General features: G+C 37.2%; 1 protein-coding gene across 4 annotated transcripts; it reads right to left on the bottom strand.

Moving 5' to 3' along the window:
• Positions 1–5,080: 5,080 nt before the first annotated feature.
• VDAC3 (voltage dependent anion channel 3) lies at positions 5,081–18,365 on the bottom strand. 4 transcript variants are annotated; one of them, XM_081269269.1, is made up of 9 exons: positions 18,201–18,365; positions 15,383–15,451; positions 14,772–14,821; positions 11,383–11,535; positions 10,375–10,427; positions 8,832–9,059; positions 7,063–7,213; positions 6,188–6,249; positions 5,081–5,610 (listed from the first exon to the last, which is right to left on the bottom strand). In XM_081269269.1, exons 2-9 carry the CDS (start codon positions 15,447–15,449, stop codon positions 5,532–5,534), a joined length of 843 nt encoding a protein of 280 aa, XP_081125395.1. In that variant the 5' UTR covers positions 15,450–15,451; positions 18,201–18,365; the 3' UTR covers positions 5,081–5,531. The 4 variants fall into 4 exon arrangements, with proteins under 4 accessions (XP_081125395.1, XP_081125392.1, XP_081125393.1 ...); XM_081269266.1 differs by having other exon boundaries at positions 6,192–6,249; positions 18,201–18,355; XM_081269267.1 differs by lacking the exon at positions 18,201–18,365 and adding an exon at positions 17,898–18,021 and having other exon boundaries at positions 6,192–6,249.
• Positions 18,366–18,906: the final 541 nt, after the last annotated feature.

Below are 18,906 nucleotides of genomic sequence, written 5' to 3'. Positions count from 1 at the left end.
TATTTAAAACCCACTCTGTACCCTTTCATTCATTCACCCAACAGAGGAAGGAAGTGTAGTTAGTTTTTTGTTGTGTTGTTGCTTTGGCTTGGTTTGGGGTTTGGGGTTTTCCCCCACTGGGAGCTAGAAATTGAATATGGGGCCTTGAATGTGCTACATATGTGCTCTATCTGAGCTACGCTCCTCATCGCTGGCCACTGGGGAAGAATGAACTGGACATGATGGAGTCAGTTCCTCTTAAGAGCAAAGCATTCCCCTGGTCCATGCCATCCAGCCTGGAAGGAGGGGAGGTCAGTCCTGGCCCTGTATAGCTTATGACTCTCTCCCTAAGCTAGAGCATCAACCAGCTTCCAGCAGTAGCAAGGATGTTTTTTACTTCGATCTACTAACAATTTGTCTTAATTTACAATTTGTTTAAAACCTGGGTGAGGGAGAATGGGGCTTCAATAGATTATCCTTATTCTGAGAAGGCCCCAGAGGTATATAGAAACCCCTGGGTAAAAGTGAATGTAATTATCATTAGCAAAAGCTCCTCACACAAATATAACAACATATACTAAGAACCAGTGTGTAGAGTCAGGGAAGGTGAATGCCGACATCTAAGTGAGAGCAAAAGGGGGGCGGGGGGGGGGGGGATCTGTCCTCTGAAAAACTGGCAGAGGAAACAGAGTATCAAGCATCCAGAATGAGAGGCCACAGGTTTAAAGGGAATACGGACCACATGTGTAGAAAACAGCAATCCTTAAGACAACACAAGAGAGGCACAGAAATGGCTTCAGCTCTTTCTTAGATCTCTTTCTATCCAAGGCTCTAGAACCTGAGCCCTAGCCGAGTTCTCAGTGATCTTCAAGAGCAGACATTTAGTAACCAAATGAAACTTTAAGACATTTATTGTCCTCTTCTGTCCCTGAACAGATACTGAGAGTATGACGTTAAATTAGCAATGGACTGAGACATATTCCTGGTCACTTGCAGAAGCAATTAATACCACTGGTTAACTTTAATTTTTCATTACAAACTTAAATAAAAACCTCATGCCTATTAGTTTCTCAGAAGCAACACCAATACTTGATAACTTTCCAAAGGGTAGCAGGTAGGAACGAATGGCATTTCTTTTCTTGGCCAATGCCTCTGGACCCTGAGTGCTCAGCCTTGAAGTCACTCATCACCTGTTAGACACCCTGCCTGTTGTGCTACTCTAGGCACCTCTGCCTTTTTTTCAAATAATCGGTAGAGGTTTTTTTTTCTTTTTTCTATTACAGAAATAATAAATTCACTTTAGAAAACTGGAAATATAAAGTATAAAAAAAGTAAAATTACTTATAATTCTACCTTCCTGGGATAATGACTACAGATATTTTGAGCATTTTCTCCCATACTTGCATACAGATTTTTTTAAATAAAATTGAGATTAATCTTTTAATTTTTTCTGTTTAACATTATACTGTGAAATGTCCTGTTTCCTTTAGAAAAATGGAATGTAATGGCAGACAAATATTCCATTTAATGAATATACCATCATTTATTTAACTATTGCCCTACTGGTCCACATTTGGTTATAAATTTTTCATCCTTACAAAGAACACTGCAGAGAGAAACCTTGCACATAAATCAGTGCATCTCTGATGATTTCCTCAAGGTAAATTCCTAGAAGTGAAGCCACTGAACCAAAGAGGCCACTGATGTTAAAATATATATTTATCATGTTAGTTTTTGCTCCTGTGTGCCAAGCACAGGCTGTGGTGAGGGCCAAACAGACATGGCGGAGACAGAGCTGGGGTAGGGAGGAGGCAAGAAGGGTTGGGGAGCAGCACAGGTGAGCAGCAATGCCTACATTTCCTGGGGGAGAGAAGGAAGCCATGAAAAGCCACACGAACTATTCTGTTCTGGGAAACCTCTCTCATGGTGTTCTTTTCTGGATTTCTGGACTCCAAGATGTTTTCAGGATTAGATTGGTTCTTATAAAAAGGCCAGCATGATGCTTATACAAAAGCTTATATCCTTTTCTTTCTACTAGAACTTAATGTCTCTGTCAGTGATAAGGATTCTTAGCAGACAGTCCAACCAGCCATGACTCAATACAATTACTGAATAAAGGCTGAACTTATGTTTATATTTACATGACTGTATCATTAATACAAAATTTGGTTTCAGCTCTGCAATATCAATTACATCATTTAAAAGAAACAGCAAAAGGGAAAAAATACAAAAATATAGCAATCCCCTTCTCATCCATTCTAGGCCATAAACACAAACCATCTCAGGAGATAAATAACAAATAATTAAGGGTGATTCTCATCAGCAATTCCTTGCACATATCCTTAGGAGTTCCCATCCCCATCATTTCTATCCATTATCTTTAATCATACTAGACTGAAGAACTGCCCTTGGATAGCAAAGCTCTCAAACACACTATAGCTGGCTCCAATTTGCAGGACTCATTCCCCCACCATGATGGAATTCCTGGGTGCACTCTAGTCAGCCCACCTCAGCATCCCATCCACACACACGCACATGAAGCAGGACTCTCTTGTAAGAACTACACTGCCCAATAGCCACTAGCTACATGTTAATTAGATTGGGGTGTTAATGAGGCAGAACTAATTTATGGCTTACCCACCTTCCTGTTATATTTTATTACTTGTAATAAGGGTTCAACCCTAAAGATAATATTAGAAAAATAAAATGATGTGATTGGTATTATAGATATAAGTGATATCAAGTTATTACCCATTTACCCATAATTTGGGTAAAGGATATTGTCTAGTAAAGTTAAGACAGTTTTGGTGGTCTGAGGGGTAACTTGCACAAAAATTTTTCAAAAAGCAAATGTGTCTACTGACCAGGGGGGCAGCAGATCTCATGAAAATCAAAGATCAGTAGAGAAAAGGGCCAGGCGTGGTATCCCACGCCTGGGATCCCAGCAGCTCGGGAAGCTAAGACAGGAGGACAGCGAGTTCAAAGCCAGCCTCAGCAACTCCACGAGGTCCCTCAGCAACTTAGTAAGAACCTGTCTCAAAACACAAAAAGGGCCGGGGATGCAGCTCAGTGGTTTAGCGCCCCTGGGTTCAATCCTTAGTACACACACACACACACACAAAAAAAAAAAAAAAAAAAGAGAGAGAAAAAGAAAAAGGACCAGTGGGAGGGAGAAAGAGAGGGAAAGGGGAAATACTAGGAAGGGGAAATCCTAGGAATGGTATCAGTCAAATTATACTATTACATTGTGAGCATGTACAAACACATAACAACAAATCCCACCATTATGTACAACTATAATACAATAAAAATATGGGGGAAAACCAGTATATTTTCTCCCACAAAAGTGATAAAGGGCTGGGGATGTGGTTTAGTGGTAGAACATTTGCCTGGCATATGTGAAGCCTTGGGTTCAATTTCCAATACCACGAAAACAAATAAATAAATAAACCTTGTAATAATTTCAAAGTCTGCTAACATTCAGTGTTTCTTGGGATGTAATAAAATAGGCACTTGAACACCATTAGTAGAAATATAAATAGGTACAAAATTTTTGAAAGGTCATTTTGTACTACCTACCACATGCCTATACCTTGACTTGACCATCTCATGGTTAGAAAACCCTTACCGAACTACACTGCCCAATAGCCACTAGCTATATGTGGTTATTTTAATTTAAATTAACTAAAATAAAATAAAATGAGAAGTTCATTTGCTGAGTTGCCCTTATTTCACCTTAAGTGCTCAAAAACCATTGGTATGCTGTGGACCATGCCCACTATATAGGGCAGTGCAGATGTAGATCACTTCATCATCACAGAAAATTCTACCAGGCAGTGCTGCTGTGCTTTGTTCACAAAAGTGAATGATGACATTCAATGTTACATTGGTTAAAAAGAAAAAAAAAAAGTGTTGGGGGGGAATAAATTATGTCACATTTACACTAAAGCATGCAAATAAAAAATATGAAGCAGACATGAACGAACAAAGCGGACTCTGGTATGATGTTAAATTTAAAAATATATTGCAGTCAATTGTAATTGACATATGCCTGTAATCTCAGCAACTTAGGAAGCTGAGACAGGAGGACTGCAAGTCGGAAGTTAAAAAAAGAAAGAAAGAAAAAGGACTGGGGCTGTGGTTCTGTGGTAAAGCATCCCTGGGTTCAATGCCCAGTGCCACACTCTCCCCCGACCAAAAAAAGTATATTGCAAAACAAGATATGCATTTTTAACATTTTATGTATAGGTATTTGTGAAATCTATAGACAATAAAAAAATATCTACAAGGATATATATAAAAGTAATAGTGAAAAAAAAGATTGGAAAAAGGAATGGGAATTGGTACTTTTATTTCTAAATAGTTTGAATTTATTACAACCAGCATATATTACTTGTATACTAAAAAAGAGAGAGACAGGGTAGCCACACATAGTGGCATATGTTTATAATCCCAGCTGCCTGGGAGACTGAGTCAAGAGGACTGAAAATTTGAGGTCAGCCTGGGCAACAAAGACAGACCTGTCCCAAAAGAGAAAAAAAAAAAAAAAGAAGATACATTTTTTAAAATAATATGATTTTAGAAAGCCCTGAAAATCTTAAACTCTACTCTAATAAGCAAAGAAGGAAGTACTCAGTGGTACTTCCTTCTTTGCTTATTTTTCTAGATAAACTAATCAAAACTATTTTTCTGAAGCCCCAGAGGATCCAGAGGCATCCTTCTACAGCTTTGGCACTATTCTACCAGTATCACTTCCCATCCGATATTTCCCCAAATTGTACTCTTTTCTTTGCTCCATCTTTTCACCAAATCATACCCTCCCTCTTTCTCAGGAGACTTATGAAACTACTATCATGACACTACCCTGTCACACCACAAGAGAAAGCAAATACCTCAACAGATGTATTTCTCCCCAGAAGAACAAAATCTAACTTTTCATCCTTCAGCCCAAGCAATGAAAGTGTGAGGTTAATGAAAGTAGAAAGGATAGGCAACAGCGTTTTAGAAATACCACTTTGGATACATATCCCATCTATGAAAGTATTTTTTAAAAGACCACATCAAATACAAGAAAACCACCACTAGCAAATCAGATAAGCAATCGTGTTCCAAGTGTGATGGGTTTATTTTATTTTACTCTGATGCAAAACCAAAGATTCCACTATAGCACAGAGACCAATATATTAAAACATCATGAAAAAGTGGTATGGTACATGCAGGACGTGATGTACAAACTTGAGGATCAGGTCATTTCCTTTAACATGACACTACACTGTCGCTGAGGAACAAATTTAAATTAACACTGCAGAACTCAACTGAAATGTGGCACAAACATGACAACTTCCAGGCATGCCTTCAAGAACCTCCCTTAGGATGGACTTGCAATCTCTAGACTTCAGTGTGGGGAGATTCACAATTCTTTGGAAGAATAAAAAGTTCACACTTTTGAAATTTCACAGAAGAATTTTAAGGCCAAAACATAGTGGGTTCATTTCTCTTCACTTCCAAGAACAAATCTGATGCTTTACTTAAAACCACATTAAGCTTCCAGTTCAAATCCCAACCCAACCTTGTGCCCTCCTGCACTGAAGTTCTTTCCATCGATTAAAGCTGACAGGGTCAGTTTGACTCCTAGGAAGAAGAAAACACCACAGTCAGTTATTGCCAACATTACAATCAGATCTAAGTTTTCTAGAACTAATGGACAGTCAATTGCATGAATTATAAGCTGGGTATAAGCTGTACTAAATTGGAATAGGGTTATCCATTATCCTCTGATCTGACATGCGTAAAGCATGATCACAGCAAACTTTTATTTGGAGTTCAGGGTTACAAACAATGAGTGATCAACCAAACTAAAAAGCCAGAGTGACCAAATTATAGTTAGAAATAAACTCTTTCTATGTGAAAGTATTTGATCTGAAAGTACTTGATCAAATGTTATAAAATGGTCTGAAATCAACCTACAATGATTATAAGCTATCCTTCTTTTTCTTTAATAGATTTCTTTTAGTTGTAGGTGGACACAATACCTTTATTTATTTATCTTAATGTGGCGCTGAAGATTGAACCCAGTGCCTTGCACATGTTAGGCGAGCGCTCTACTGCTGAACCACAACCCCAGCCCTGTAGGATGTCTTTCTATAGGTTATTCTTGTGGTTCCTTTATCACCTTATACCCGAACCCCTCTGTTATTAATTCTTTTACATACCTGGTCGAAGCGTCTGAGTATAACCCAGTCCAATCAAGCTGGCATTATTTACTTTAGCCTAAGATTAAGAGATGGAATAAAAACAGAAGACAATCAATTTCACAATATGTAGCCAATACAACCACTACCTCATGCATCAGGTTTCCAAAACTAAAAGCACTTTGGAGCCAAACTAGAATTAGTAAAACTGAAAATTGTATAAATAAAAAGATTAGCCTTTTAAGAAGTCAATAGGGCTGAGAGGAATAGTGGCAACTTTGAGAATGTGTGCTTAAAGGCCCTGAGCAAATTTCTTTTAATGCATGGTATATGCCTATGAACTGAATTTTTTGAAATGCTAGTTTACAACCTGACAGTGGTTATAACATGAACTCTGCTGACAGAAAATCAGATATGGGTTCAAATCTTGACACTGCCACAAACTGTGACTTTGACCTTTCTAGACCAGTTTTCTCATTTATAAATCAGAGATAAAGATACACTACTCATCACATACAGTAGCGAGGATTAAATGAAATAGTATACAGAAAGTCTAAGCATTAAGTCCCTGAAATCTAAGAGTAGATTTACTATTATTAAGAACTACCAATAACAACAAGAATAGTAATCCTATCCCATGAGTTTACAGATAAGAAATTGCTAAGGCCAAAGAGATCAAACTACTTCAGAAGGTCAGACAATAGCCAAACAGAGGAAGAGCTAGGAGTAGAATCCATAATTCCTACCCCCCGGCACAATTATCTTTTTACTATACAATGAGCGATCTCATTAAAATTAATAAAGAATGCACAAACTACAATCATATCACAACATTCAACTATAGTTGAGATGAAAACATAAGAGCAGATCCAAACTAGTAGCACATTCTTACAGACAGAGAAGTTCTACAATCCAGCTTATATTTAGCAGCAATGCCAAAACGGGTATTGTTGCTACCAGCTGTCCATGCAAGGTTTATTGACGTTTCAATCTTCTCATTAACTTTCTGGTAGATAGAACCTCCAAATTCAGTGCCATCATTCCTGTTTTCATAGCATAAGAAAAAGTCATAAATATTAGTTTGTACCATTCATTATTATGACATGGAAACAAATTCTAAGAGTATCTAAATATAGATTCCATTTTGCAACTAAAGATTTCTGCAAATTTCTAACATAAATGACCATTAAACAAGGAACTTAATCCAGCTGTGCAATTTATAATCACCTAATGAGAACACAGTAACATTTGATTCATTTATTGCTCCATCACTGAGCTACATCCCTCGTCCTTTCTATTGTTTGAGAGAGGGTCTCCCTACATTGCTGAGGCTGGCCTCAAACTTGTGATCTTCCTGCTTAGACTACTTAGTTGCTGGGATTATAGGTATTCGCCACCACACCCAGCTATATAATGTAAGTTTCTTAGATTGATTCAATTATGCACAAAGGCAGGTAAATATGATCTTTGGGATGTTCATAAAATTTAGAAACTTCAAAGTAGAGTTCAATAAAGATTATGAAAATTTTAAAAAAGCAGAAATATGGGAAAGCCAAATCTGGATGTTATTTAAAACATAGCCCTAGAGTGAGAAAACATATCCCTAAGATATCAAGGGGGCACCAGAGAAGCACCTCAATTATAGATTTAAAGCATCACAGATGAGCTTTCATGTTTCCCATTTTACCAGTATCAATGCCTATCTATATCACTGTTTGACTCTGTTTAGCCATCATAAGTGAATAAGAGTATCTAGTGGAGAGCAATCTGTAATACTTCAAAAACACTTATCTTACCTTTTTATCTTCTTTTGGTACCAGGGATTGAACTCAGGGGCACTCAACCACTGAGCCACATCCCAAGCCCTATTTTGTATTTTATTTAGAGACAGGGTCTCACTGAGTTGCTTAGCACCTTGCTTTTGCTGAGGCTGGCTTTGAACTCATGATCCTCCTGTCTCAGCCTCCCAGGGCGCTGGGAATAATCCAGGTGTTTAATAATAATAAAGGTGTTTGCCACCATGCCTGGATCACCCTTTTCTTTTATGTCCTGGTACAGTACAATATTCAGTTGGCCAAGAGTTAAAATACAAGTACAGATTCATTCAGCCAACAGAGTGCAGGCTACACAACTGAATCCCAGGACAGCTCTGAGGACTTCTGTTACTTCTGAATGTAATAGGAGAAGCAGTTCTGACCAAGGATACCTGAAAACCTCCATAGAATTACTGAGGATGCTCCAATCAATATAGAAGAACAGAAGATGTTCTTAGTAATCCAAACAGACCAGTTTCTAGATATGGCCCAGATGGCATAGATAGCAGGGTAGCAGAGGAAGAAGCAGAACTCTCCAAAAGATTTTTTATACCCAGAGGATAACCCATGTTCTGGGTTGTCTCTTTAGTAGTGGTTCTCCTACAGATTCTAGAGCTTAATAAAGCTTGGGGTAAAGGCTGAGAAGCCAGTAAGTACCAGTAGTGCAGCAACATGCACTAAGTGCACTGGCCTCCTGACAGTGTTCTGCTGACAATGAAAACACAGCAAGGCTGGGTATCCTCCACAGCATATTACCATCACTTCTAATCTTCTCAATATGCTAACTATCACCTTTTGGGGGGCAAATGCACTGGTACTAAAGAAGAAGCAATTTATAAATACTCACACATGAGTGTGCAATTGGAAGTCTGCAGCCTTATAACCCAGGGCGAAATTATTCTGAGACAGTTTGGATTTAGCTGTGTCAAAACTCATCTGATAGCCAGCAAGCCAACCTTCAAAAGCCAATACAGCCCAGCCATAAATGGTTGGCCCAGAAAAATCTATATCAACATTACTGCCAACACTGAAACAATCCCGTTTATAGGAGGCCTTCAATTTCCCACTCTTCTTTCTGTAAAAAACAAATGAGAACAACATAAGTCTCAACTATTAACGCAGGAATCTTTAGAGTTAAGACCCTCTCTCTCCCAAAGTAGATACTGTTTTGGTAGATGGCATAAGGATACTAAAAATGTTTCAGATTACTTAGCTCTACAAATGTAAGTTTACTAATATTAGAAATGTACATACTATTATTATCTATTCTTCACTGCAAGTTCAAATAACAGGGTACCTTCATGATTAATTTTATAAAGGCATAAATAAAACTATAAGGGGAAAGGTTGGTCAACAGATTCTAAGTTAGATGGGAAATATTAAGCTTTGGCATTCTATTGCACAGTATGGTTACTATAGATAAAGATAATGTACTATATATAATTCAAAAAAGAAAAAAGGATTTGATGTTTTCACCATGAAATGATAAATGTTCAGAGACGTTTATTATGACTTGAACATTACACAATGCATACAAATATCAAAACACCACACAATACCCATAAAACATGTAAAATGTCAATTAAAACTTTATTAAAAAAGGAATAAAATTTTTCAGTGCCAAATTAATACTGGAGATGTAGGTATACAGACATATGAGAACTAAATCTCTTGATAAGTTTGCAAATGCCACAAAAGTAACACCCAATACACATTAACTTATCATAAAAAGAAATGTATTATTTTGAAGAATAATACTGAACAGACAAAATTAGTTCTTAATAATCCATGTCCTATTCCAGTCAAATCTCTGATGAGAATATTAGTCCTAAAGGTAACTAAGCATGTAACAGGAAAGATACTAGTTACAACTGAGAAGAAATTCTACTTTCCATTTATGCAGCACCTTTGTCCTTCAGATAGCCGGGAACCAACTTAGAGGAAATAACACATCCACATTCTTTACAGAGTATACTAAGAAATCAAGTCAGTAGCAAAACTATTCATTATGGTGTTTTAGAGTCCATAAATTATATTATATTCTGAAGATTATTTGCTTCAGAAATTAACTTCTCAGAAGAATACCATACCCATCAATCTTTAGAACAGCTTAAGATATACCTATGGTCTTAGACCCTTCTAGCTCCCAAACTTTTTTCTACAATATGCCTCTCTAGAATAGATACATATATTTTTGTTCATCTGTTCAATTTTCAAATGAAAATGCTATCCTACTTCAAGGATCTTTCTTTATCTTTTTATACACAAGGTCTCTAGTATTCTTAACAGGAGCCTCCTAATTTCTCTCTGCCTCTAAACTTTCATCGCAACTCCCTTCTAAACCTTTAAGGCTTCAAAAACAGTTCATAAAATAGGGTTTAGATAATTACCCTGTGTTCGGTACAAATATGGTATCAAGAGTCAGTTTCAACCCGTCAGCCAACTGAAAAACAAAGATTTTAAATGAACAATTAGTAATTTTTAATACTTAATTTGACTCAAAGAGCCAATTTTTAAGTTTCCTTTAACTTCCTCTTTAACAAAAATAGGAAGTCATTAAAGAAAGCCAGATATTAAATTATATACTAAATTACCTTCCCTGTCCCCTTATTCCTCGTCCCTCACCCCTAGCCTTCCGCATGGTTCTCCCATCAAAAAACAGGTTATAAGCTGAGCCAACTGGGCAGGTACTTGTAGCCCCAGCTATTTCGGAGGCTGAGGCAGGAGGATCCCTTAAGCCTAGGAATTCAAAGCCAGCTCGGCCAACATCGTGAGACCCCATCTCAAAAAAGGAGGTTAAAATGTATAGGCCAAATCCTATTAAGGCAAATAACATAAATTATAGAACAAAAGTAATAAATTCCAATACAACAAAATAATCTTGCTACATTCTCTTGAAGTTACTGTAATGATATAACAAGTCAACTTAAATAATTTATTCAGCTGTAATCTGTTTATCTGACAACGTGCATACAGATACACTTTTAAAAACAGTGCCCTGTACATAGTGGGCACTTGACAAATGTCTACTGATATTTCTCCTTGAAAATGTTAAAGAATTTTAGAAACATTTTTTTGTGGAGCCAATTTTACAATGATTACAAAACTAAACTACTGCAAATAGTTTATTCTACTCAGAAAAAGTTCAACTATATAACAAAATAATGAGAACTGATCAGAAAAGATGTTATGTAATAATCAGAGGACTCACAAACAAAGCCTTATTTCTAGAAATGTAAGACATACCAAAAAAAAAAAAAAAAAAAAACACATGCATAGAAAAAATACAGCTATTAGATATGGTGTAAGACCTCATTCAGATTATATTTGAGGTTTGTTCATCATTCAATCTTCAAGAGAAACTGAACCTACAAATAACTTCTAATGCTTTCTCTTACCTTATTCTCCAAAGAGATTTCTGTCCCAAGAGTATTATCTGTGTTCCATTTTTGGGTGAAGGTAAGTCCATAGTTACAGACCTTATATTTGGTCTCTAGGTTGCCCGACGCTTTCCCTGTATCAGTATAAGCATGACCCGAAGTAGAAAATTCCTGATAAACAAAAAGATAATTACTTTAAAATTATCTCATCAAAGAGAAAACATTAATTTCAGAAAGCAGAGCTCAATGCATCAGAAACTAATACAATTTACTTTTAAACCAGTGCCCTACTTTATAGCAATCCTGCTTTCCTTCTGCTTTTCCTCTCTTACTACATATCTTAATTAATCATCTTTCTTTTTTGATATTTAATGTTCTACATACTCTTCCTAAATGGGCACCTTAAAGTCTCTCCTTCAAGCTGTGTGTGGTGGCACACTCCTGTAATACCAGTGACTCAGGAGCCTGAGGCAGGAAGATTACAAGTTTGAAGCCATCCTCAGCAAACTCAGTGAGGCCCTACGCAACTTTTTGAAAAACCCTGTCTCAAAATAAAAAATAAAAAGAGATGGAAGTTTGGGCTGTAGCTCAGTGGCAGACTGCTTGCCTAGCATGTGTGAGGCACTGGGTTCAATCCTTAGTTCTGTATAAAAATAAACAAATAAAATAAAGTAATTATAATAAATTTTTTTTAAAAAGCTGGAGATGTAGCTCAGGGGTAAAGTACCCCTGGGTTTAAACCCTAGTGTCAAAATAAATAAATAAACAAGCAAACAATAAAAATAATTCTCTCCTTAAGAAATATATCTTTACTAAAAATAAATGCCAAAAGACAAAATTATTGAATCTTAAACAGTTTACATTCATGGTCTAAAAAACATCATCAGTTCTCTGTAATGCCTTTCAAACTACTAATTAAATCTAGAGGTCCTTAAAAAGCCCAAAGCACTACCCCTCCCCTTTAATAGAATCAGTGCTTTGGGTTTTGTTTTTTGTTTGATTTTTGCAGCACTAGTAATCAAACCCAGGGCTTTGTGCATAGCTAGGCAAGCACTCTAACACTGAGCTAAACCCCCAGCCTATTACTTTTTCTAATGTATTTATATTTTGGAAAAATTCAATTAACATAAAATTTAGCATTTTAACAGTTTTCAAGTGTACAGCGTACACGTTATCGTGAAGTATTAAGTACATTCACAATGTTGTGAAAACATTAACTGCTTTTGTCTACAACACTATCCGCAAAACTTTCAACATAAACAATTTCAATACTTGAAATTTTCATCTACCTATTTTTCACAATAAAGTAAAATGCTACAATTTATCCCTCTTTCCTTCTTCTCCATCCTGTTACCTTATAAAGTTGCTTTCTACCAACAGCTACTATGAATGCCTTAAGTATATCCTCCTCCCAATTTAAGTATCCTTTCAGTCATATGACAATAAGCAATTAGAAACAGACCTCCTTCTAGGGGCATGCAAACAGTAAACACCTGTCACTGACAATCTACAACTGTCAAGAAAAAAACATTCTTATTGGTCCTGTTTGCAAGGAGCATTTCTGAAATACTGCCAACAGAATAAAAGGCTGCCAACCCTGACCAGTTCTGTTTCACTGCCTGCAATATGAATCCTCCCTTTAACAAAACCCTGCCCCCTAACTTGAATTCCACAGGCAGATGAAACAACTGGGAAACTGTGATCTGTTTATCAGCACCACACAGAAAGCTTTCAAAGAGACTATCATGCTGCACATTTAGAGCAAGGCCTTAGGAAAAAAGCGATAAAATGTTAGCCATGTTTAACAGTCCATGTAATTCTTTAATGTGACAATTGTTTTGTTTTAGTATTTTTACATTTTCATAAATTTGTCAAGCACAGCAAACACAGATATTAATTTTGGGGTTAGAAAAATTTTATGAATAAAATTAAAGTGATATAGTCTACATGTCTTCCTTGTTACTGTCAACTTTTCTTAGTTTGAAGCTCTGTCAAGAAACTAAAATGCTAGAGGTAAAAATCTCAGAGAAGACTAGATTGTTCTAAGTTGAACTCCACACCCACAAATGCTTCAGTCTAATTTCATACTTAGGTCAAATAAGTGAAAAATATATTTATAACATGCATATAACATCCACAGCTCTATATTACATGTTAGTAAGCAACAGAACAAAAATGTCACGGTTAAATAGATGCTGTATGATAAAAATATGCAGATACAATCTAAGAAACAGTGAATGAAATTTATCCTAAATTTCAAGTACCAAGACCAAAAGCAACCATAAAAACAAACAAGCTTTTTTCCTTACCATCTGAATGAATATAATCACACCACAGCAGCATGAAAGGGGAGATAAAATTTAGTTGATAACATTCACAACACAAACATAACTTGCACAAATTCCAAAACCTACTCAAAACATGTATGATTTTTCTATTTTCACACAGCCATACATACAATATGCCAATATTAGTAGGGCAGGTGAATATTTATATTTATTTATGCTACAGAATCCCAGAAAAAGAATGATAGAGACAAACCAAAAATTATACAGAGTCCAACAGAAAATATCATAGGAATTTCACATGCTTCTGTCCTTATAATTAAATCTTTATTTCCAGAAATAAACTTTGCATGGGTTCAAATAGGTAAATACAAACAAAAGATGAAGCTCATGAGGAGAAATCAGAGAATGAAGTTAATAAAAAGTTAACCTATTTGCTGAGATTTATTGAATAAAAACTTTGGTTAATGATGCTTTGAAAATATGTCAATACATCCTTTACTATATTCTTACTTCCAGAGGAAAAAAGGACAAGTTGGGGCTGGGGACATAGTTCAGTAGTATAATGCGTCTAGCATGAGACAATTGAATCCTCAAAACTGAATCCCCAGCACCACCAGGGAAAAAAAAAAAAAAAAAGAAAGGGAGAGAACAAGACTGGAAGTTAAGAACATCATCAGTTAAAAATTAAAGAATTAATTACTGATGTGCATACATGTAGAAATACTTTTATTTCTACATTTTGTTTTAACTAATCATGAAGAGACAGAAATTGAAATTAATTTAAAAACATACATGAACCCATTATAATGGCAATAAAGTTTTTGGTAATATATTTTCATGAATGCAAAGACATGAGTCAAAAATACATATTCTCTATCTTCTAAGAGTATGATGGAGAATACTCTCATATGACAAACACAAGTATCTCTGTCACATTCAATCTGATTATCTATAGGTTTCACTGGCTGAGTTAGTGAAATCAAGAGCAGAACAAAACTGTAAGAAAGAGCACAATTCCAAAAGTATGCCAATCCACTTAACTAGATTAATAATTATTTTTAAGCAAGTTCCTTTTAAGTTAATTATGCTACATCTATTCAAAATATAATAGCTACTCACCACTCCACTACAAGACTTGGTTCTCAGATCTATTTTGACCATGCCAAACCCTAGATACACAAACAAAAAAAAAAAATATACAAAATGTGACACACCATTTTTTTTCACTCAGAAATTATGAAAATAGCACAGATTACTTTCCATATGGAAAATACATGGTATTCTCATTAGGTGAGTATTCCAGAAGAAACTGCATTACAATGAAATAAGTATAATTTTTAAGACCCTCAAAATGAATAAAGACATACTTTTAAAATATAAGTTAAAGAAAAAATGAATGAAAGGAATATTTTCTATTCTAAGAAACAAAATCACTGGAAAATATTATGCTAATATATATATATATACAAGTTGAAATATACAATTAATATTATCAGGAAAAAATTAAATGTGCACAGCCTAAAATTTTAAAATCTAAAAATAAATGCTTTTAAGGAACTCTATCTCTAAAGAATGATGTCTAATAGCCTGTTAATAGTTATCCCCTTAAAGTTTGTAAAGTAAATTAATGTTGGCTTACCATTATTTTACTATCACATTATTGTACACACAGTAGCTATTCAACACTAACCCTTACCCAAGCCTGGAGATTTATAATAGTATATCCTTACCATATCCCTTGTTGAAGACATCCTTGGCAGCCTTTCCTAGGTCACAGTAAGTCGGTGTGTTACACATATCTTATAAAGAAAGATGAGAACAAAGGAGTAATCATTTAGTATGTATTCACCTAAAGTTGTTCTACTCTTTCCTCCTGTGAGGCATAGTTTTTTCTTCCTTTGCATCATTAATGTCAAAGTTAAGAAAAGGCATTCTGCTCCTTAAAAAAAGAGCTTTCCAGAACACTAGAAAATAAAAGGTTTTCTCATGAGAGTCAGAAGATAACTTTCTGACTACATTTCAAAGAAAAGAAAGGTCTCACAGGCTGAAGGGGGGTGTTCTGTTAAATGATACTCTTCTAAAAACAAAACAAAACCTTCAAAACTTACTTCAGAAAAAGCTTTACTGGACCTTATATAGCCAATGAGCTGCGTACAGCCACAAGGTAAAATTTTTACAGAACTGTAACAATATATGTAACCAAAACCTTCAGAGTTGGGGCTAGGGATGTAGTTCAGTGATGGCACACATGCTCAAAGTCCTGGGTTCAATCCCCAGCACCACACACACACAGGAAAAAATCCTCAGGATTAACATTTTGCTTCTCTGAAACAAGGCTTAAAAGAAGCCTTAAAATAAAAGCTACCATACTAATTGAAATGAATTCATCCAGAATATGGTCTTTTTCAAAGCTCTTCTTAAAGTTTATAATTTTATCATTAACTAAAATAGGATAAATTCTACCTTAAGAAATCTGTTTACCAAAGTTGATGTAAACTCTGCAGTTATAACTTTGAAAACCTAAGCTGCCTTGACTTTACATCTTGCCCCAACTTGTCTACTGCCAACATGACCTTCACATCAAATTCGCCAAAGCTACCAACACAATTCTTTTGCCCTTTTTCTATAATGGAAGTTCTTTCCTGCAGCAGGTTCTGCTGTGTGCCTCTCACAGATTCAAAAGCCATGTCTAACCAATTACAGAACCACTTTAACCAGTTCCATGAGCACACTTTTATTATACCAGAAAAATCCATTGTTTCAGCTAGCACTTACAATTACTACACCTGAATCATCTAGGCATTCAAACTATTTATTTAGGCATTATTTATATTTAGTCCAGCTATTTATATTTAGTCTAGCTCTTAATCTGAACTTCTGCTAAGTTTCTATCTATGCCATCATACTTGACCATCATACTTGAAGTGCTTCATGTACTACATTTTTTTTAAGGAAGAACTTAAAAAACATTTTTTTTAGTTATAGTTGGACACAATAGTTTTATTATTTATTTTTGTATGGTGCTGAGGATGGAACCCAGTGCCTCACACAGAATAGGCAAGTGCTCTACCACTGAACTACAGCCCCAGCCCTCATGCACTTCTTAACTGAGAATTCATTAAAGTTTGTTCCTTAATCTAAACCTATAAATATAACAAACACTATGATATAAAGTTAAGAGGACAGAGTATTTTATATACATACATGCATAATTTCATGTGCAATATATAACCATATAGAAAGTTTAGAGGAATATAAGCTAGCAATGTAGCTCAGTGGTGGAATGCTAGCCTGGCATGCAGGAGGCCCCAAGTTCAATTCCCCACCACCACCAAATTACAAAGCAAAGAGGAAAGAATGTAGTAAAGGTAAAAGAGTGGTATGGATATGTTGACTCAAACCAGAATAAAACTGTGCTCTAAGCTACAGAGTTTCATAGTTCACTTCCAGAGCAATTATTTTATAATTCAGTCCCTTATACTTCAATAATCAATTCAAGACTTTTACATATTCTCAATTCTAACTTCATATTATGATCACAATCGATGCTAGTATTCATTCGTTGAAATTTTGCCAGAAGCCTGTATTTTGGGAGATAAGTATAGAAATGCAGGAATTATATATTCAAATAGAAATGTCTAAAGCTTTCAGTTGTTCTTAGTGACAAGAGAAAAGATATACTGAAATATTCACAAGCACCCATATATATTCCTCTAGGTACTAGTTATAATCTTTTTCATTTTGTCATTTTTCAAAACCAGTATCAGATACTTTGCAAAAGTCAAGTAGCTGATTTAGTTTACTGATCTCAATTCTGCCTAATTTAATATTATTTTGCAGGTCCATGATTCTGACGGGAAATGCATTGCTGGTATGATCAAGCAAAAAGCAAGAAGTCAGGGAGATTTCCTGTTACTGGAGAGTAAAGCTATAACCACATATTTCTATTAGCTCTACAAAATGTACTTCGTAGACATGCACCGTGTACCGAGGTTGCATTAGACGCAGACTGGAATTTTTAAAAAGGCGTTAACTAGATAATATTGCTTTACACAACCACAAACTTGACAGTCAGTAGACAGCCCCCTTTTGTTCCTCGTTTCTGCTTTTTAAGTTGCACGGACAGCATCCTCCCTTCGGCCAGCAGTGTAAGACCCCGCTGGTCAACAATTCCAGAGAGAAAGGTGAGGGCGAGGGTGCCGGAGTGGTTTGGGGTTCAAGGACCCAACTTCCCTAGAAACAGACCTCCTTTCTAGCCTTACAAAGTCCTGTCCGCATGCGGGGTGGTAGGAAGGTCGCGGCTCGCTGCGGCACCAGCCCCCGCCTGCGCTGGGGCTCCATCACCTGAGGCGGCCAAGGAGCAAGGTCCCTGGCAGGAGCCGGCGTCCCCTCTGCCCTCCGCGGCCTGCCCGGCCCGCGCCCCGTTAGACCGCTGTCTCCCTCCACCGCCCTCTGTTAGGCCCGCCTCCGTCGACCTCCCCTGGATCAAGTCCCCCCACTCTCCGGCCTTCCCATGTCTTCCGGGTACGCGGCCTCAGCTCGCCTCACCTCCAACCTAAGGGCCTGTCTCGGCTCCGCCAGGGCAACGCTGAAGGTCTTCTTCAAACCAACGCCGTCCGCGCCTGCGCGGCCTCACTACCCCCGCGGCGCCTGCGCGCCCCTGACGCCCCCGAGCGCGTTTACGCGGTGGTGTCTTGTCGCGCTCGCGCGCCTCGGGTCTGGGTGCTGAGAGGAGCCGCCCGGGTGTCTGGGCACCAACTGTCCGACTTCTCGGGCGCGCGTGCGCAGGAGGGCCCAGCGCGCAGGTGGCTGGGGCGAGGGTTGACGTGGTGCGGCGGAGTCCAGGGCTCCTCGCTTTGTCCCTGTAGGGGCTCGTTCTCGCGAGAACGCCTGAAGGCACCTAGCTACTGTTGCCATGGAGGGGCGCGAGGAAGGCACGTAGAGATGCGGACCCTGCTGTATCCGGATGGATACTCCCGCGGGCACGACTTCCATACTCATTCTCTGGTAGATGTCTAGCAGATCTTTTTGGGAATTTCATCTCAGAGTGACAAGAATGTCATCCTTGCGTCATCTTAAGGATGAGAAAACATAGGTCCCCAAAGGGTAAGTAGAAGTAGATTATAACTCAAGAGGGGGAGAGGAGATGGAGGAGGGAAAGCTCTTCAGAGGAGAATACCAAGTAATGAATGTGTAGGAGAGATTATATAAATAGAAAACCACCTATTTGGAACCACTGTAGTAGTAATTGATT

This window comes from Spermophilus citellus, assembly GCF_964194105.1.
Source record: "Spermophilus citellus genome assembly, chromosome: 16".
Taxonomy (NCBI): Eukaryota; Metazoa; Chordata; class Mammalia; order Rodentia; family Sciuridae; genus Spermophilus; species Spermophilus citellus.
The sequence above is the reverse complement of the archived record's forward strand: the minus strand, read 5'-3'. Positions and strand labels throughout refer to the sequence as shown.